General features: G+C 39.0%; 2 protein-coding genes across 4 annotated transcripts in view; one reads left to right on the forward strand and one right to left on the reverse strand.

The window, feature by feature from the left end:
* EIF2AK1 (eukaryotic translation initiation factor 2 alpha kinase 1) overlaps positions 1–18,242 on the forward strand; it is a 40,289-nt gene that overhangs the window by 12,990 nt on the left and 9,057 nt on the right. For all 3 annotated transcript variants that reach the window (XM_075899504.1, XM_075899503.1, XM_075899502.1), the window contains 6 exons: positions 505–585; positions 998–1,095; positions 4,175–4,234; positions 6,148–6,520; positions 9,283–9,394; positions 11,115–11,221. In XM_075899504.1, coding sequence (XP_075755619.1) covers positions 505–585; positions 998–1,095; positions 4,175–4,234; positions 6,148–6,520; positions 9,283–9,394; positions 11,115–11,221 — 831 coding nt within the window. The remainder of the gene's footprint in view (positions 1–504; positions 586–997; positions 1,096–4,174; positions 4,235–6,147; positions 6,521–9,282; positions 9,395–11,114; positions 11,222–18,242) is intronic.
* ANKRD61 (ankyrin repeat domain 61) lies at positions 12,701–17,885 on the reverse strand. Its single transcript, XM_006112812.3, has 3 exons — positions 17,308–17,885; positions 14,595–14,689; positions 12,701–13,662 (listed from the first exon to the last, which is right to left on the reverse strand). The coding sequence occupies exons 1-3, from the start codon at positions 17,536–17,538 to the stop codon at positions 12,723–12,725; spliced, it is 1,266 nt and encodes a 421-aa protein (XP_006112874.1). The 5' UTR covers positions 17,539–17,885; the 3' UTR covers positions 12,701–12,722.

Consider the following 18,242-nt stretch of genomic DNA (forward strand, 5'->3'; position numbering starts at 1 on the left):
TGTTGAGTGAATATTTATATATATCTAAAATATCTTTTAATAAATGAAGGTATTTAGTTTCAGACTCATAAGCCATGTAATTGTTTAAACTGTTTGACCTTGTATTTATATATCATACTCTGAATACCTTTTCCAGACTGAGAATGAGCTCTTTGCAGCTCTTGTCTCTCTCACCAGAAGTTGGTTCAATAAATATTACCTCACCCACATTGCTTTTCGAATCATGTGCTACTTGACAGGTGTTGTTTTAAAATATTTAGTTGCATTGAAATTATCAGTAGAGAACTAATTTCCTATCTAATGTTACCACCCAAAGACAGTACTTAAAATACAAAACACATGTTAGTTTATCATTGTCAAGGCTACTAGACTGCCTGAATAAAGAGAGTGTAAGATTTTGACTCTGAGGAAACAAACTCTTATTCAAATAGGTTTTTAGATACAGTGATCTCAATATGTGAAATTTGTTTTATCTAAATTTTTCTTGTTTTAAATTATTTTCAGGTCAGAAACAAATTGGATGGTCAATTCTATGCAATTAAAAAAATTCTTATTAAGAAATCTACCAAAAGAGAGTACATGAAGGTATGAATTTATTTTTTGCATGTTCAGATCTCTGTTTAACTCAGTGCATACTGTAATTGGTTCCTAATATAATTAGCAGTGCCATTAATGTTGGTTATATCAAAATAGTAAGTGGGCATACCTATTTTATAAATATTGCAGCTCATTGTATGTTTCTAAACTAGAAAAATGTTTTATATTATTTTTCTATATGTTTATTTAGCCACGGTCTGTTTAATATAAAAACTTTAGTCTGCAAGATCTACTTTTGTTATCTGTAATGCTTCAAAGCAATAATTTGTTTTCCAGTTCTTAAATTCTAGTAATAGGTAAAATAATTATATCTAGGAATCATTGCTTTTATTCCCTTTGGATTCATTTTACAGTCAGATTAAAGGATGATCATAAAGTTGCTTTTTGGTCTTTTATTCAGGTATTTCGAGAAGTTAAAGTATTGGCTGGCCTGCAACATATTAATATTGTAGGCTATCACACTGCTTGGATGGAACATGTTCAACAAACATATCCAAAAGGGGAGTATTATTTGTTATTACCTCACACTTTCTAGAAGTATGTGTGTTCTATTAATTTGCGGGAGAACAGTCAACTCTCAGAATTGAAAAAGAAACCAGAGATTTTTTTCCAAAGAGTTTGTCCAGGAAACATGACAATGGCTATCAGTTCTTTAGGTGCCCCTAATGCAGTAAGAAATTTTCTGGGGTGTAATTGTACATTTAGAAATGCAGGCCATTAAATCTACCCATTAAATATTTGAGTAGGCTTTTGGATGCTGGATTGGCTCCAGTGGAATCTAGTTTAAAAGAAAAAACTTAGGCAAAACATAACAGTAGGGCTAAGTGCAGGTGGACCTTGAGGAAGAAATAATTTGAGATTTCTGGAGGAAAAGCACTCTGTATTAACAAGATTGAGGAAATACATTTGCTAACAGGTTTTGAAATCCCAGATTTGTGGTGGAATCTAAAGATCCATTTCCGACATACTCCTCTTCCCTACTGCCCCAGAAAACGTTAGAAAAAGTAATGATGCTCAGAAGATTTTTAATGGCAAAATGTAAACCACCTTATCCTTTGTTTTCCATATTAGAGTTTCAAAAATTTTGAGTGAAGTAAATTAGGGCTTCTTTGTGGGTTCTGAGCTTTCTGTTGACAGAATCAGATTTCGAGACATCAACTTCTTTCATTGACAGGCATTGTTTCTCTTAGGATTGATTTTTCTACACTTTTTCTCTACTGTGCATTAAGGATGTTAAATTTTGATTAATCAGATAGTTTCCATCAACTAGTCAATTAGTTGATAAGGATGGGGGGGGAGGTGCTTGCTATCTCCATTGTGCCTCTGCCTTTGAATTGTAGCAAGAGCCGCCCGTGCCTAGTCCCAGATATTGTGCCTCTGCTTTTTAAATTGAGTAAGAGCCACCAAGCCACTCAGCTGTCCTGGCTCGCACCCGGTTCCCCGCTGCACCTCTGCCCCCATCCCCATGGAGACGTTGCTGGGAGGATCTGGCTTTTAAACTGGCTCCTCCTAGCCAGAGGCGGATGAGAGTTTTGCAGGGCCCAGGGCAGCACAATTTCGCGGGGCCCCCCTTTGGAGAAAAACTAGAAAAAAGGTGTCCCCCCTGTGCCCACTCCTTCAGTAGCCCCAATCTGATCATGTGAGCTATCCCCCTCATCTCTTCTCCTAACACCTCCCTCTACACACCTGCCCTGCATCTCTCCTCTGGTGCTGGTCCCTCCCCTGCAGGTGTCTGCCCTTCTGCTTCACCCCAGAATCCCCTGGCACCTGCACCTTCCCTACCCCTGCACCTTCCTGGTGCCTGCCCCTTCCCTCACTGTCCCTGTGCCCTTTGCCCTCTTTTTCCCTGATGCCCACCCCCTCACCACCCTCTGCCCCCATAACTCTCATGCCCCTGTGCCCTCACACATGCCTTGCTCCATTCCCACCTTCCTCATGCCCATCCCTCCTTTCAGGCCTTCTCCCAGGACCTTCCTCTCCCTCCTTTAGTCCCCAATGCCCTTACCCTCTCCTCTCCCAGCATCACCCTATTCCCCCTCCCACTGACACCTCCGCTCCTGCCCTTTTCCTCATTGTCTCCACTTGGCCCCCTGGCATTTGTCTCTCCTCCATGCTGTCCCTTGGTGCCTTCCCCTTTCTTCTCCTGACCTGCCCCTCTCCTCTCAGCACAAGCCCCTTCCTCTGCCATCCACCTTTTGCCTTCTAGTTTGCAGGGCAGCCACGACCCCGGCCCAGGCTCCAGACCACGTGCTGAACCGACCGATGCAACACTGGACCGTGACGTCACGCCACTCCTGGGCATCTCCCCTCTCAGCTGTTGTGCGGCATTTCAGCACGCCGCGCATGCACTCCTCGGCCCCACATGGCCTGTACTGGCCGGTGCCAGGGAATTTAAAGCGCGGGGCTGCGGCACCCCAACACAGTCCCCCTCCTCCTCCAGCAGCCGCCAGACGGCCTTTTGTCGGACAGCCCACCGGGAAATTCCCGGTATCTCACCGGGCCAGTCCGCCCTTGGCACTGGCGTGGGGCCTATTGAAGCATGGGGTCTGGAGCAGCCGCCCTGCTTGCCCTGCCCTATATCCACCACTGCTCCTAGCATCAGCTCCTCCTCCCAGTGGGGGGAAGCAACTAGTCACTTGCATCCCTACTACACATCTCTTGTTTTCCTTTTTCTTCAGTTTCCCTGCGTTCTCACACCAGGCCCCTTTGGAATGCCTGAGTTATCATAGCCCCACAACCTTTTAATGATTCTGGCAAGGAGATCTTGCTGATCCTGTTTCCATGGCATAGTAGCACTCCACTCTGTGTGCATGCCTGTATGTGCGCATGTGCTATAGGCCTGGAGGAAAGAATGCTCAGGAAGATGGTGCCACAGGAATGCACATGGGCAACTTAATCATTGAGATGGAGAATACCACTTGTTATTTCTATTTTAAATACTTGTGAAATGCACCTTACAACAGTGACGTGGACCATATAAGTATCTAGATTAATAGATTCTGTGGCTTCCATCAGTTTAGAAAATAGATGTTTCAACATTTGTGTCAAAAACCTCTGTGTTGTAAGAAATTGCTACTATTTTTCATAAATATGGCATTTGATTAAAGTTACTTCTAAAATATGAGTTACTTCTAAAATAAAGGGTATGCCAATGTCCATTGACAGAACAATCTTAAATAGTTGTTTCCCATCTCACTCATTAAAAACCCTATTTCTTCTTTGGCTAAATGTGTTCCTAAATATGAAAACTAAATTAACATATAAAAGAGCACCCAATACAACCCTTACAGTGAGAGTTCCTTTTCCCTGTAATGCTACTTTTTTCTTAATAAAAAAAAGATGTAAAATATTGCACCTTTGAGGGCTCTTGGATGTTTGAATGAGAAATGCCCTATGTCACTATTTTTGAAAGGGAAAAAATATAGTGAGGATGAATTAGGTTATGTATAGATTAAACTTCTGCCCTTAGTTGTAAGCTTTAGTAGTTTAATCAGCAGCTAAAGCTGTAATGTCATTATGCAGTTAAATGTGTGCTTGTGTTGGTTTATAAAATACAATGTTTTTCTGTTCATCCAATAGATAAGACAGTCCTGAAGTTGCAGCCACTCAGAATGTCTTCTGACCAAGAGAGTGTCAAGTAAGTATGTTAAATTATAATATTCATCTGAGTTTAACATAGGGTCTTGGTCTATGTAACATTGAGCATTGTAGAGTTAAATTTGTATTACAGCTAGGGACGTCCCTAGGGGGATGTGGGGCCTGGAGCAACTGCCTTGCTCCCCTCTGCCCCCTCTTTACCCTTTCCCCCCAAACCCCACCCTTTCTCTGCCCTATTGCCCCTTCACCACCCTAACCCATTCTTACCCCCACCCCCAAGCAATGCAAAATGAGGGATTATGGAGGCCTGACATAGGGCAGCAGAAGGGGTCGGCCCGCCATCCCCATTCACTGCAGTGGTGGGATCCAGAGCAACCCGGCAGTCAGCTCCACTCTGCCCTGCCACCCTCTCCCAGCCCACTGCCCCACTTCTCCACAGCAGCAGAAAGCAGAGCACCCTAAGGCCAAAGCACTCTGCTTTCCGTTGTAGCCATGAAGCCTAGTGCAGCATGGTGGGAGAGAGTGGCGGGGTGGAGTAGAGCAGGGTACCAGCTGCTCTGGATCCCGCCACTGTGGTGCATGTGCATGGGACAGGAAGCCAACCCCTTCTGCTCCCACATGCCAAGCACCTCCCCTCAGGTAACTTGGGCCACCCTGAGACCTGTCCACAGGATGGCTGAGGTGGCCACAGCGGGACCTCCCAAAATTCTGATTACAGCAATATTCCTTCTTTGTATCAAGTAGTAAACTACTAAGTTTTCTTTGCATTTCTTCTACCTTTTATCAGATGTCTGAGGGGGAGAAGATTGTCCAACACTCCTCCATCTTAGGTCTGTTCCATAATATGTAAAACTAGAAGATTTACTCACCATTGCTTGGGTCCTTAACTCAAAAAAGTTTTTTTTTTCTTAATTTAAATTATTGCCCTCGGGTGGGAGGGGCTGAGGATGATGCCTGCATCAGTATGCAGGCTGCCTTGGCGGGAGAAGATAATTCAAGCCTTCTCTCAGAGCAGCAGCTGCAATGGGTGCAGCCGGGGGAGGGGCACATGTCCCCCAAGCTGAGGAACAGACAGACATATAGACACACATACAGACAAACTCTCTGAAATATATAATAGGTAGCTGTTCTTTCCCCACGCAGCCCTCTGTTATTTCTGCCTCCCTGTGGTCATTCTGCAGTATAACTCTCTCCTACCAGACCTCTCCCTTTCCATTTTATGAGAAACAAATTAACTCCATTCACATCCCATTATCCTGGCACAAACAAAATCTTACCTTGCTGTAAGTTGTAAGAGGAAACTGCATACCAAATTTGGTGGTCCTAGCTCTTACTGTTTAGGAGTTCTTGAACCAATGGACTCATGGATGGACAGACAGATGCACATTTCTAAAATATATAATAATAAGAATTACTAGATATATAGACTTTACAAATTATGAACTTATTCACCCACAAGATTCAGGTCAGCTTTAGTATCATTAAAGACATAGAGGGTTTCTATCCAACAGAAAAGTGTGAGGATTTGTCATCTCAAAGATGAGATGGGCAGGAAGGGAGAAAATGTAATAGCCACACGTACCAGCTGGAAGGGACACAAATACAACAGACATCTGTCAAAAGATCACATGGTGCTGCAACAGTTTGCCTTTGCCAAACTGAAAAGGTCAGCGAAGAGAAATAAAAACTGGGAAGAGTCTTATAATGGGTGACCTTAAATGAGCAATTGGGCAGTGGTAAGGTTTTGTAGGGAAGTGGTAGAATTCTTGCTGCTAAGGATAAAACAACTATTGGTTATCTATCCCAGGTTTTCCAGGGTTTGAAATAGCCATGTATTTTTTTTCTAACATTTTAAAAATAAAAGCTGAATTGCAACTCTGACATCAGCTTCATGTTGTGTTTAATAGATAACATACAAACTTACTGATTTCTTCTCTCCTTTATTCTCTTCAGAGATCAGTGTAATATTCAAAATAAAGAAAGCAGCAGTTCCATTATCTTTGCTGACCTTACCTCAGAAGAAATTAAATCCCGTGGATATACATTTCTTGAGAATCAAGATGATAAATCAATGCAGCATATGGATATAGCGAAAGATTTTACTGTTGGAGATGGTAAAGAAAGTATAAAAACGAATAAATATGAACTCTTCACTGACTCACAAGAAAGCTGCATTAATACTAGTGACAACAGATCAGTTTGTTTTAAAAATAATCAATCACATGGACTTCATTCTTGTCTGAATAAAGACAATATCATTTCAAGTGATTCTTGCAATGAAGAAGAATGTTCCCAGAAACATATGTTTGTGCACAGGAAATGTGAGGTAAGTCAACTCCTGTTTTAATACAGTTAACTGATCTCTGATGTAATGATGTGTGCAGAATAGTTTTAGGTAAGTGTGCCCATGAATTATGATTGTGAAGTCTATAAATGGTATGACTGAGTTTAGAGCTGAAATCTAGTAATTGTATGTCAATGTTTTTTGAGCAGATAATAAATATAGTTACATGCATGCTTTCCACAAGTGTTGCCAAAATTTATTATTAAAGAAAAATGTATAATTGTTTCTTTGTCTTTCTTCAGTAAAAGTATACATCTAATTTTAAAAATTAAAAAATGCTGTTCTTGCAAAAATGCCAGAAAAACCCAAATAAGCCAAAAACCTCCTAAAAAAACCAACAAATGGTCTGGTAGCACTTTATAGACTAACAAAACCTCCTAACATTCAGTTCTAGTGACCAATCTAAACATTGCTAACAAATGCACCTAAATGTGCAAAGGTGGTGTTGGTGCAATTTTTCAGTTAACTTCCAGTCAGGCAGTGTCACTTACAGAGATGAAGAGGAAGGCAGAACCATGTGGAAGTGGGAACCACTCAAGTCTGCTCTGGGAGGGGAGGGAGGCAAAGGAGGCAGTTGCTCCAGGGCCCAGTGATTCAAAGGGACTTGTGGCTGTTGCTGCTTGTGGCATTGGCTGGAGACCTGGCCCCCTTTGAATTGCCACAAGAGTACCACTCTATACAATGCTGAGAGCTGGGAGGGCTGGGGTGTGCTGCAGTCTGGGAGGCCCTGAGGGCTGGCTGCCCTCAGACCTGCCCCTGCTACCCTTGCCCCCCCCCCCCTCCAGGGGCACAGAGCTGCCTGCTTCCTCCCCTTTTGCCCCTGAGCCTGAGATGGCTGTTGGTCCATTGAAACAACTTGAGTGTAAACACTTAAGGAGAAGGCAACTGAACATCTGGGATGGAGTTTAAGCTACATAACCATGTCAGGAAGGTCTCAAGATCTTGCTGCTGTCAGAGCTCGGACATAATGAGATCCTGGTTTTGGCATGGGAGGGTTGCTTCCAGCCATCTGTAGCTTTTATAGATGCTTTCTCTGGAGTTCCTGAAGGGAGATGCAAGGAAAGAGGAAGTAAAGGGCAGTATTTGTGGAAAAGTTTCAACATTTCCTGGCTAGTGATGAGAGGCTGGCTCAGGAACTTTAGTGGGGCATGAAGTTAATGTGTCATATGCTTTAAATGATTTGATTAAAAGTGCTGGGACATGCATGGGTAAAATTTGTACTTTTAGGAAGTGGAATGGAGAAGGGGAGTAGAAAGCAAGAAGGAATTAAACATGGGCTGTGTTTTATGTGATTATCAGGGAAGCAGTTGCAAATTAGGAAGCAAAGTTTTATGTTGATATGAAACCAAATAAAATATATTAATATATACATTGTACATTCAGTATTCATATTTTAGAGGACTTAGCATGTGCTCAGTTGTACAAAACAGTGTTGTTGGTTTTTTCCTTCCACCCTCAAGTGCACATAGGCTTCCTAAGTATATCCTGTCAGATGAAAATACACAGTGTGGGCTGCAAGTGAATACAAAAACACCTGAATTCCATCTCCATTCTCTCGCTCACTCTCCCCCCTCCACTCCTCAAAAGCCCCTATTAAAAATGTTGTGAAAGTTGTGAGAGTACTTGAAAGTAGATTTGTTTTGAGTTTCCATAGTGTTGTGAATAAGAAAACTTGATTAAAAAGCAACAGGAACTTGAGACCTTCTTACCATGGCTATGCAGCTATTTAAAGCTGATTATTTTACTTTTAAACCAGCAATACAATGTCTTTTTACCAGAATACCTGTTGTGAAAGTTTTTAAAAATGTTTGCTACAGTCCTCTAATTATCAAATAAGCCTACACATTTTGAAAAATTCAGTATGTAATTTACATAGTGTGCTATTAAATAATACAAGCTCTTCTCATAATATTTTTTAATCTGGGTCCTTTTTCTGCGCCTATTGAAAGTATTGGCAGAGTACTCATTGATTTCAGTTGTGCAGGATCGAATTGCTAAAAAACAGAGAAGCAGTGTAATAATATGATACAACACCTTTATGAAACCAACTTCACTGTCTTGCCTTACAGTTTGGGGTATTGACTGTTTCTGGGTATCTATCAAATGTGTCAGTCATTGCAGGGTAGTACTAGTGCATCATCATCAGAAAGTGAAACTGATAACATGGGAAAAATAAATTGATTAGTCTGTCTTTATTGCCCGGTCTGGACGCATTTTGGTCTGAAGGTAGTGAGATCCAATGTTATTTTGATTTTTATCTTATATTTATTGAAACAAGTATATTTCCCAATATTGGTATTCTTCTTGTAAATTGTTATTATTGGTCAGAATGCTTCTCTCCATGGTCCATATGAAAAAGAAGAAACACTAAAATGTTTCCATAGACTTACCCAGATACTTTTTGATATCATGAGAGTATCTGGCACGTTGTTGTGTTAGCTTTTATTATTTAAATATCATCATCCAGGGACCAACATGGCTACAGCTACACAGCATATAGCTTTTATTGTGTGTTTTTAAAACAGGTATTACTTAGTACCATTTGAGAAATAATTAAAGCAAAATAACTGTACATGCTCTTATCTCACCTAAAACAATAAATTTAATAGCACTGTATCTGCTATCTAGTTTGTACTCAATCCTGTTATAAAATGGCAGATTGCTTGTCTTGAAACAAAATAAAATTGTATAAGTGAACAACCTTTATATTACAGTAAAAATATGTGCCAATATTTTCCTGTTAGATGGAGTATTGTCTGATGGTTCATATACAGATGCAACTGTGTGAAATATCCTTGTGGGACTGGATTGTTGACAGAAACAAAAAATGTGGTGAGCGCACAGAAGAAACTTACGGTAAGATTTAAACTGTTTTAAAAATATAAATACTTACAGGGCAAAAACCAAATATATTTTGATTTTCTATCTGAAAGTCAATGTGCTTTGACAGCAGGTTATAACATGGACTTTGGTTATCAGGTCCTGCCCTCCCCATTCAATCAAAATAACAAGCAATTTAATAAAGTCTCTGCAGTCCATATAGATTAGGTGTTTGTAGAAGAGACTTAAAGTTCACACATTTTAAATGGCACAAAAGTGAAGTTTAAAACTATGGCTTGAGAAGTAGGATTGGTCTAGAGAAATAGAGTGCTGTTGAGAAGACCTACCCCTTTTCAGTGAGCAATTTAGATTACACCAATTTTGTTCCTTTTCCAGAACATTGTCAGTTGATGAGAATGAGCTATGTTCCAGAAGCATGTGTAACTATCGTGTCCCGGCACGCACTTTCACTTTCAAAATAGCTGTCGAGCAGAGTAATGCACTGGTGAGATCATGCTAATCAAGCACGAGATATTTAAATCCTCGCTTCATTAGCAATTTCGGTCACCTACATTTGCATCCCTAGTTCGAACTATGGAGCAAGTGTAGACGTATCCTTATTGTGATTGATCATAGTAGATCTAGCAGCTGATCCCTATCAGAGGAGTTCGTAGATAATGATGTCTACAGGTTCATTGACAATTGATATCTAGAGGGACAGGTCTTTTAAGGACAGAGAATTAAAAATATGCTCTACCTTCCTTTTCAGTTATTGTGAAAAGGAATCTACTTAACACAGACTGTTCTATAGAACTATACATCTTGAAATAAAAAATGTTTTATCACATCACTTTTAAGAACTATTGTGTTATAATTGAATGGAGGGATATTTCCTAGCTGCTTGGTTTTTATTTGTCTCCCCCTCCCATTTCCTACCTACGGTTAGTATTTTGGGCCCTAAATTAAGCACGATTGGGCCTAGTTGAGAATTGGATAGAAGAATTCCAATATGATTTATCTTTACTTTGGAAAAAAATTGGCAAAGATTCACATATGAGGATGCTAATGAAACCAAGTTGTTATGGGGTGAAAGGCAAACTACTACCATTGGTTGGAAACTAAAACAGAATAGGAATAAATAATCAGTTTTGAGTGTAGAAAAGGCTAACATTGGGAAGCCTCAGGGTTCTGTACAATTATTAAATTTAATAAATTATAATCTGAAAAAAGGGGACAAAATGAGGTGACAAATATGTAGATTACTATTTAAGTTAGTCAAAACTAGAGAAGTCTGAGAAGCTAAAAATGATAGGTGACTAGGAAGCATAATCATAGATGGGTTAAGCTCTAGTAAGAGTTCAAAGCATAATACAGAAAATATGCCATTATATTAAATTGGTGTGCCCTTACTTGGAATCCTGTGTTCAATTCTGTGCACTTGCTCTCAAAGAGATACGGGAGAAATAAAAAAGGGTTCAGCAAAGGACAGTAAAAATGATTGAAAGCAGAGAAAGACTTCTGAATGAGAAGCATTTGATTAATTCAGAGACAAGTATGAGGGAATGTAATAGTTATACAGAATAATGAATAGTATAAAGAAATCAGCCATTTTTTATACCCTCTTGTAAAAGCAGAGATCAATAACACACCTCAGTGTTGAGAATTTCAAAGTAGTGAAGGGGATATAGTCATACTGCCTATATGAATTTTAATAGTGGATGTGAGATTAAATCTCATGTTGGTCTCTTGTTTTAAGGTCCTTACCACCTTGTGGATGTTAGGTGGACATCAAAAATTTTTCAAGAATTACTAGAAGGAGTATGTTATATCCACAGCAAGGGAGTCATGCATCGAGACATTAAAGTAAGTTGAAAAATTAACATTAGAGGATACAGTGAGGACTAGTGGATGTGGCTCTGGCCATGCATTCAGGACTCATTTCTGTTATCGGCTTTGTCACTGGCATGTGGGGTGACCTTAGGTAAGTTATTTCAGCTATCTGTGCCTCAGTTTCTCCATCTGTAAAATGGAATAATGATTCTGATGTCCTTTGAAAAGTGCTTTGAGATCTACTAATGAAAAGTGTCATATAGGAACTAGTATCAGAGGGGTAGCTGTGTTAGTCTGGATCTCCAAAAGCGACAAGGAGTCCTGTGGCACCTTATAGACTAAGAGATGTATTGGAGCATAAGCTTTTATGGGCAAAGACCCACTTTGTCAGATGCATGTAATCTGACGAAGTGGATCTTTGTCCACGAAAGCTTATGCTCCAATACATCTCTTAGTCTATAAAGTGCCACAGGACTCCTTGTCACTGATATAGGAACTAGGTATTACTATTAAAGAGAGGAAAGACCATTTGTGTTATTGAGGTACTGATAGCGGCTCTATAGTTATTAAGGCTGAGCTGAGGTTTGCACTTAAAGATTCAGCCAGTTCATAAATGAAGAATATACTGTATCGTCCCTAAAATTACAGCACTTACTTTATAACAGAATGAATTTGCTGAGAATTTACAAATAAATCTGTTAATTAATTAGAGTTAAAAATGAATGAAAAATAGATCCTTTAAGAAATTTAGCACTGCTTGTCAGAATATTGTATGTCCCAAATCATCTCAGTGTTATCATTATCTAATTACACAAACCCCAGCAGATGGATGAGTCTTGACAATTTTAGTATTAATGGTCATTTTTTCTGTTTGTTTTCCTTCAAACTCTGTTAAGGTAGAAATTTATGTTCTTCAAACAAACTCACAAAGATTTGCTCTCTTCTAAAAAGGCTATCTACTATTGTTCTCAATGGCACGGAAGTCACATGCTGCCCTTAAGCGAGATGGCCCCTGGTTCTATTCACCTTCTTCTTACAATGCACTCACTGCTTTTCCATTGGCAATATAAAGGTTCAGCATCTTCCCTGAGGGCAGTTGGCCTTCATTCCCATTAAGAACAATGGGAGTCAGATTTTATAAGAATTTGTAGAATATCTATTTATTTTTCCGTTTGAATTGAAAATGTATAGAAATAGATTGAATGTGTAATTTCCCCATCGCATTCCCGTGGAGGTTCATTGGATTTTTTTTTAGATATTATACTTAAAATAGTGATTACACATGAAAAGTATTACATATTTTTAAAAAAACACCTTGCACCTTAAAATTACATTTTGAGAGAAGTTAAGGGCTGTTTCAAAACACACACACAATATTAATATGCATTGTAATTCATGTTTAATTTTTCATTAGTTTCAGGATCAGTAGTTTCTCGGTTTATTTTCTCATGTAGGTAGGTGTGTGTGTCTGACATTATTCAGATCTTCCAGAATGTTTACCTTTGTGGCTGTATAATCATGAAATTTTTATTTATCAAAGTTGCGAGTAATCCTGGTAGTTGTATAAAGAATTCCACACAGTTACTGGAAGCTGTTTTTTCAAGCATTGTTTGTTTTTTTCCCCATATATTCTTCTGACCGTGACTTTGCAGATGTCCTGCAGAGACCATATGATTTGTGATAATCTTATGAGAAAGTCTTTTTGCATTTGAAATTCTGGGAACAGAAGTCCAGTGGGTAGGTCTCCTCGATTATTGGTTAGCTTCAAAGGGTATGAGAAGCTTAACAACTTATTTAATAATGACGTACATCTTAGATTTGACCTATTTTGAAGAAACAGAAAAAGGGGAGATTGTCCATGTCTTGTTAAAGTGTTAGCATCTGCATGGTAATCTAGGAGGAGCTCAACTATTTCTTTTCTGCCTCCCAAGCAAGCATTATGAATAGCTGCTCGTCCTTCACAGTCTTGAGCATTTACTTCGGCTCCATTCATTAACAGTAAACGGATGCAATCTATATCAGCAGCTAAAACTCTGCCTGCTTTAGATGATGCAGTGCACACTGCAAGTTGAAGGGCAGTTTTTCCAGAAGTTGGAAGAGTACAATTAATGTTTGCTCCATAGGTGATTAAAGTTTCTGTTATCTCCTTGTTCAAATGCTCTGCAGCAATGTGAAGTGCTGTCTTGCCAAACTCATTTCTGTCATCTATGTTAGCACCATTCTCAATTAGAATAGATATAGCTTGAGAGGCTCCAGAGTAAAGGGCTAAATGTAATGAGCTGTGTTTGTAGTCCCTATCCATTTCAGGATCTGTCTGAACTCCTTTCTCACACAAGATACGAAGACACTCTTCGGCATTACGTTGTGTAGTTGCCAGGTTTTTCTGCGGTCTAGTCAAGATGTCTGTCCCAGTTATATACATTTTTGGCCAGTGCAATAGTAGGAGCTGAAGTGCTGTGTAACCTCTGTTATCTCTAAAATGTAAAAATGTAATAAGTTAATTCTCCCTATCTTCATCAAACATGAAGTGACTTACATACAGATATTCAAGTAAAATATTTTAGATAACAAAGACAGTTTAGACTAGCATTGTTGAACTGATAGGACATGACCTGGCAGTTGGTTCCACGCCATCAGTTGAGAGAACAGCAAAATCTATGGGTCACTAAAACCCAGTAGTTCTGTACCTACTCCTAATTTATTGTTGCGGCTGGTACCTTCACACCAGCAGCCAGTCACAGAGCTGCTCCTCAGCTTCTCTCTTTCCTGCCTTAATTATGATCAGCTCTGGATTTTGGGAAGGGAGAAGATTTCATGGCACCTAGGTCCTTTGCTATTCCAGAATTAAGCAAAGTACAGACATAAGGAATAGTATGTGGGGAGGCAGGCAGAAGTTTCTACCACACTCATGATCTAAATTCCACCATTTTTTGTGATCAAAAGATTGTGGGATAGTGTGATTCTTTGGCTACTTTTGTGCATGGCAAATCAAAAAAAAGGTTGGGAGCGACTGTTTTACATGATTTATTACTTGGGACTAATGTTTTCCCCACTTTTGTTCTCAGTTTGAGTTGTATCTTACCTCCTTAATTTATTTGTAGCCACAGTAACTAGCACCTTAGTGGGCATATTTAAATGTTTTATCCTAATTTGTGTATTGTATCCATGTTATCTTGTGCCCCTTCCGCTATGTATTTTTGGATACGTTAAGTGACTGAAAAATAAACTCCACAATCAAAATTATGAACTCACGTGGTCTAGCCACATTGTGTGGGAAATCCTGCACATCAACACTTCTATAATAAAATATAAGATTTTGTTAAGTGAGCCCTAAAACTATATTCCATTTTTACATGCAATTATGCATATTCTCGGTGAATACAACTTGGTGACTATAAATGCCTACCTTATTTTGGGGTCAGCACCAGATTCTAGCAAACAACACAAACTCTTTTCTCTTCTGTATTTGGCAGCTAAATGAATTGGAAGAATAGACTGATCCTGTATGGAACCAAAAATATATATTAATGAACTTCTGAGTATTGTAATCTTCAGTCTTACTTTGCTTGAAGGTGAATTAGTTTATCTATTACAATTTGTGACAGGCACATGTTAAATGGTTATGGTTAGGTTTTACCTTTCTTCCTTAATCCCTTGATAAGTGAGAGCAAAGGGAGGCATTTGCCTGAATAATGTTGGTATACTTGCTGTCTACTTCACAGAACTCAATTTGGTTCACTAAAGCATCAAACCAATGGCAGAATATGTTCTGCAGAATTTAATTGCAGAAAATACTTAAGAACCTTGTATTCTGATTTATTTGCCCACTGATTATTTGAATTTTACTATTAATTTTCTTGAAAGAGTATACACAGCTGTGTCCATAATCAGAGTAGTTAAGCATTGAATATTAGAAATTTTACTCATATTTTTCTATAGGTGGGCTTTAAAGATTTCTAAACATTTATTGCTTGAAAAAAATCAAGAAATTCAGGTCATTTAGTGTGTGTGTTAGATATAAAGCTGTGCATGTGCCTCTGTCTGTTTTTAGTGAGTATGTATTGCAGATGGGGTCAGACTGGCTGTGTGTGGTTTTAAGCAAGCTGTTCTGTGAGCTGTATGTGGGTTCGGGCTACCTGCAGAGTTAAGAGTATATTGATTTACATCTTATGCTGCTGCCTTTTTTCTTATTAAGCAGTATGTGTAACAATATTGTAATTAAAGAAGACTAGGAAGAAATAGCCCATGTGTGTCCATTTCTTTCTAGTCCATTTCTTGGGGTGGACCCATGAGAGTTCCCTCAAGCCATATCAACAGACCACAACTGCTCCAGGTCTCCTTCATCACCACTGTATTGTGATGTATTTTATATTGACAGTGAATCACTAGCTCCCTTTCCTTCTGTGGAAGGTACAGTAGCACCAGCTAGAACTTCGTCCTTCTGTGTTACTTTAGGATCCCAGCTCTTCCTCCTATCCTTTCTCCTTGTGTACCTGTACAGACCCAACTGCTGGGTTTATTTCCACTCAGCTAATTTCTTGGCTGTGTCCCCTATGTTAAATAGCCACTGCCAAATGTTTATCTTTCAGTGAGAGCTCAATTAGTATGTATGACAGGGTTAGCTCCTGAGTCAGCACATCCTGTTAAAAACACACTTCATTAAGTTGGAATTCTCTCTACTAATAGTTCATAATTAGAAGAAAAGTTACACAAAGAAGTGATCTCTTTTTCATAGTGCCCATGTGTTTTTGGAGATGAGGTGCCTTACTGCACGGGAATACAGATTACTTCTGCCTAATGACAGTATATACAGGATTACAGTATATATAGGATTAAACGATTACTCAGGATTTTATATTTAACTGTAACGAAGGTAATAGAGCTTTGGCTAAGTAAAGGATGAAAAGGAAGGGGACAGGATCAGTAAGTCAAACTCTCTATTTATGGTTGTTACTGATTCCATACTGTATTACACTATTTTAACCCATTCGTCTTACTCTTGGAAACTTAATGAGTTTTTTTCCCACTGTTCAACATATATATAGTTACCACATAGAGGGTTTCCAGTGTCCGAGGCCAGTCTCCCTCATCTTCATCTGGCTTTTGATGTGAGAACTTTATATCACAGCTTCCTCGCTATTGGGAGTGATCGTTCTAATTATGCTTTGGCTGATCATGTGTGTCAGGCAAAGTGGGAGGTTCTGTTAGCTGTATGAACCACTTTGTAGTAGGGATGTGAATGGTAACCAATTACTTGGTGAGCATCACCCTTAATCAGTTACTGGTACGTGGGAGCAGCCCCTGCCCCACTAGGCCTTCGCTCCGGGCTGCCAACTCCCAGCCCCGCTGCCATCTCCACACTTCACCACAGGCAAGAGCAGCTCTGGCTGGGCTGGAGCAACCTAGGGCTATCTCTACAATACAGAGTTGTTTCAGAAAAAGGCTGTTTTTTAAAAAAAAACCTTCATTTTCCTCCACATTGCAATAGAGTTCTTTCACAAAAAAAAAAAAAAAATAGAACAGAGGGGGTTTTCCAACATTGATAAACCTCTTTCTATGAGGAAGAAGCCGTTTTCCAAAAGAGCTCTTTCGGAAGAAGGCATGTGTGGATGGGGGAGAGGGAGTTCTTTCAAAAGAAGAGGAAAGAGGAAAAAGCACAAGTGCCCTGGTGGCCACTCCGTCCATAGTAATCACAGCGTACGTGTGAGATAGCTTCCATTCAGTGTGGATGCTATCTTTCAAAAAAGCAGATCACTTTTTTGATGTGCTTTGGCAGTGTGGACGCTCTCTTTTGGAAGTTTTTTCGGAAGATCTCTTCTAGAAAAGCTTATTCTGAAAGAAGTCTGCAGTCTAGATGTAGCCTGTGCCTTTAATCTGTTAACTAGTTAAACACTACCTGAAATTAGTATCTTCAGTATTAACACTCAAAATAAATAGTCTTGTTTATCAAGAGCTGAATAACCAGTAGGATCTGGCCAAATATAGATTTAGCAGCCCACCCATTTTTAAATATTAATTTTTGATGGTTTTAGTTAATTTAATTGAGGAAATGTTATGTGAATTTTAAAATAGCATCTTTACTCTCAATTTTAAAATGATAATTTAGGTCAAATGTTTACCTGAATTGATAGTGGTCTTCTGCGCGCAGCATTATCCCAAACAGTCATTGGTTCATTGACAGGTTGGTGTGCTAGCAAAGCTTTAATATTGGTGCTGTCATTTTTCATTATTGCTTCATATAGTTTTGCCTGGAGTGGCTTAAATCCTTTCTGCCTACTGGAAGAAAGGGAGTAAATGAAAGGATTGGAGTCAGGTGTGGGTGTGATAGCTCCCTTGGTTATGTTACCCATGGTAAAATAATCTCAGTTCATGTAATGAGACTACATGGTCCAAAGGAAAAGCAGAATTTTGGACTCTGCCATTGGAACTGTATCACTCTTTGTGATGCTGCAAGACGATTGGTTCTAGAATAGCTTTGAAGTCTGGTTTTAAAATTACAGCTATTAATAGAATACTAACTGCTATTTGTCTGGAATCTTGCTTCATAAGTTTGACAGACAATTTTTGTGATGTATTTCTATATATTTAGCATTCCCTCAGTGCTTGTGTAACATTTTACAGTTTCTATAAAATAATAAAGATATTAAAGATGGACAGTACCTTACTCATTCATGTCTTTCCCCAGCCAGGTCAGAACTACTCTGTACAGTTCATTTACCAAGCACTAGGGCTTTTACTTCCTTTTGGCTAATTGTATTGTATCCTAATGCATTTCATTATGGAGATAATATTCTATTATGCAGCCTAAATGTTCTATGTAATTTCATATCATACTCCTAATACTCTAAATAATTTTCCTTTCTTTGTGTGTATAATCTGTAGATATTTTTTTAATTTTAGCATTTTTCCATTTTCATGGTCATATAACCAAATTTAAATTTAACATGTTAAGATATTTTAATCTTTCTTCATACAATGCTTTGATTCCTAATCCTCGTCTCTCCTGTCATTACTGTTTGTCATGTTTCCCTCTCCTGCTAAAGATTTGATATTG

Source organism: Pelodiscus sinensis, chromosome 16, assembly GCF_049634645.1.
Source record: "Pelodiscus sinensis isolate JC-2024 chromosome 16, ASM4963464v1, whole genome shotgun sequence".
Lineage (NCBI taxonomy): Eukaryota > Metazoa > Chordata > Testudines > Trionychidae > Pelodiscus > Pelodiscus sinensis.

Coding starts and splice junctions, on each gene's coding strand:
- ANKRD61 (XM_006112812.3), bottom strand. CDS start 17,538: ATGGGTAACATAACCAAGGGAGCTATCACACCCACACCTGACTCCAAT. Junction 14,690..17,307: donor GAAGACCACTATCAATTCAG/GTAAACATTTGA, acceptor GGTTCCATACAG/GATCAGTCTATTCTTCCAAT. Junction 13,663..14,594: donor GGTGCTGACCCCAAAATAAG/GTAGGCATTTAT, acceptor TTTACATTTTAG/AGATAACAGAGGTTACACAG.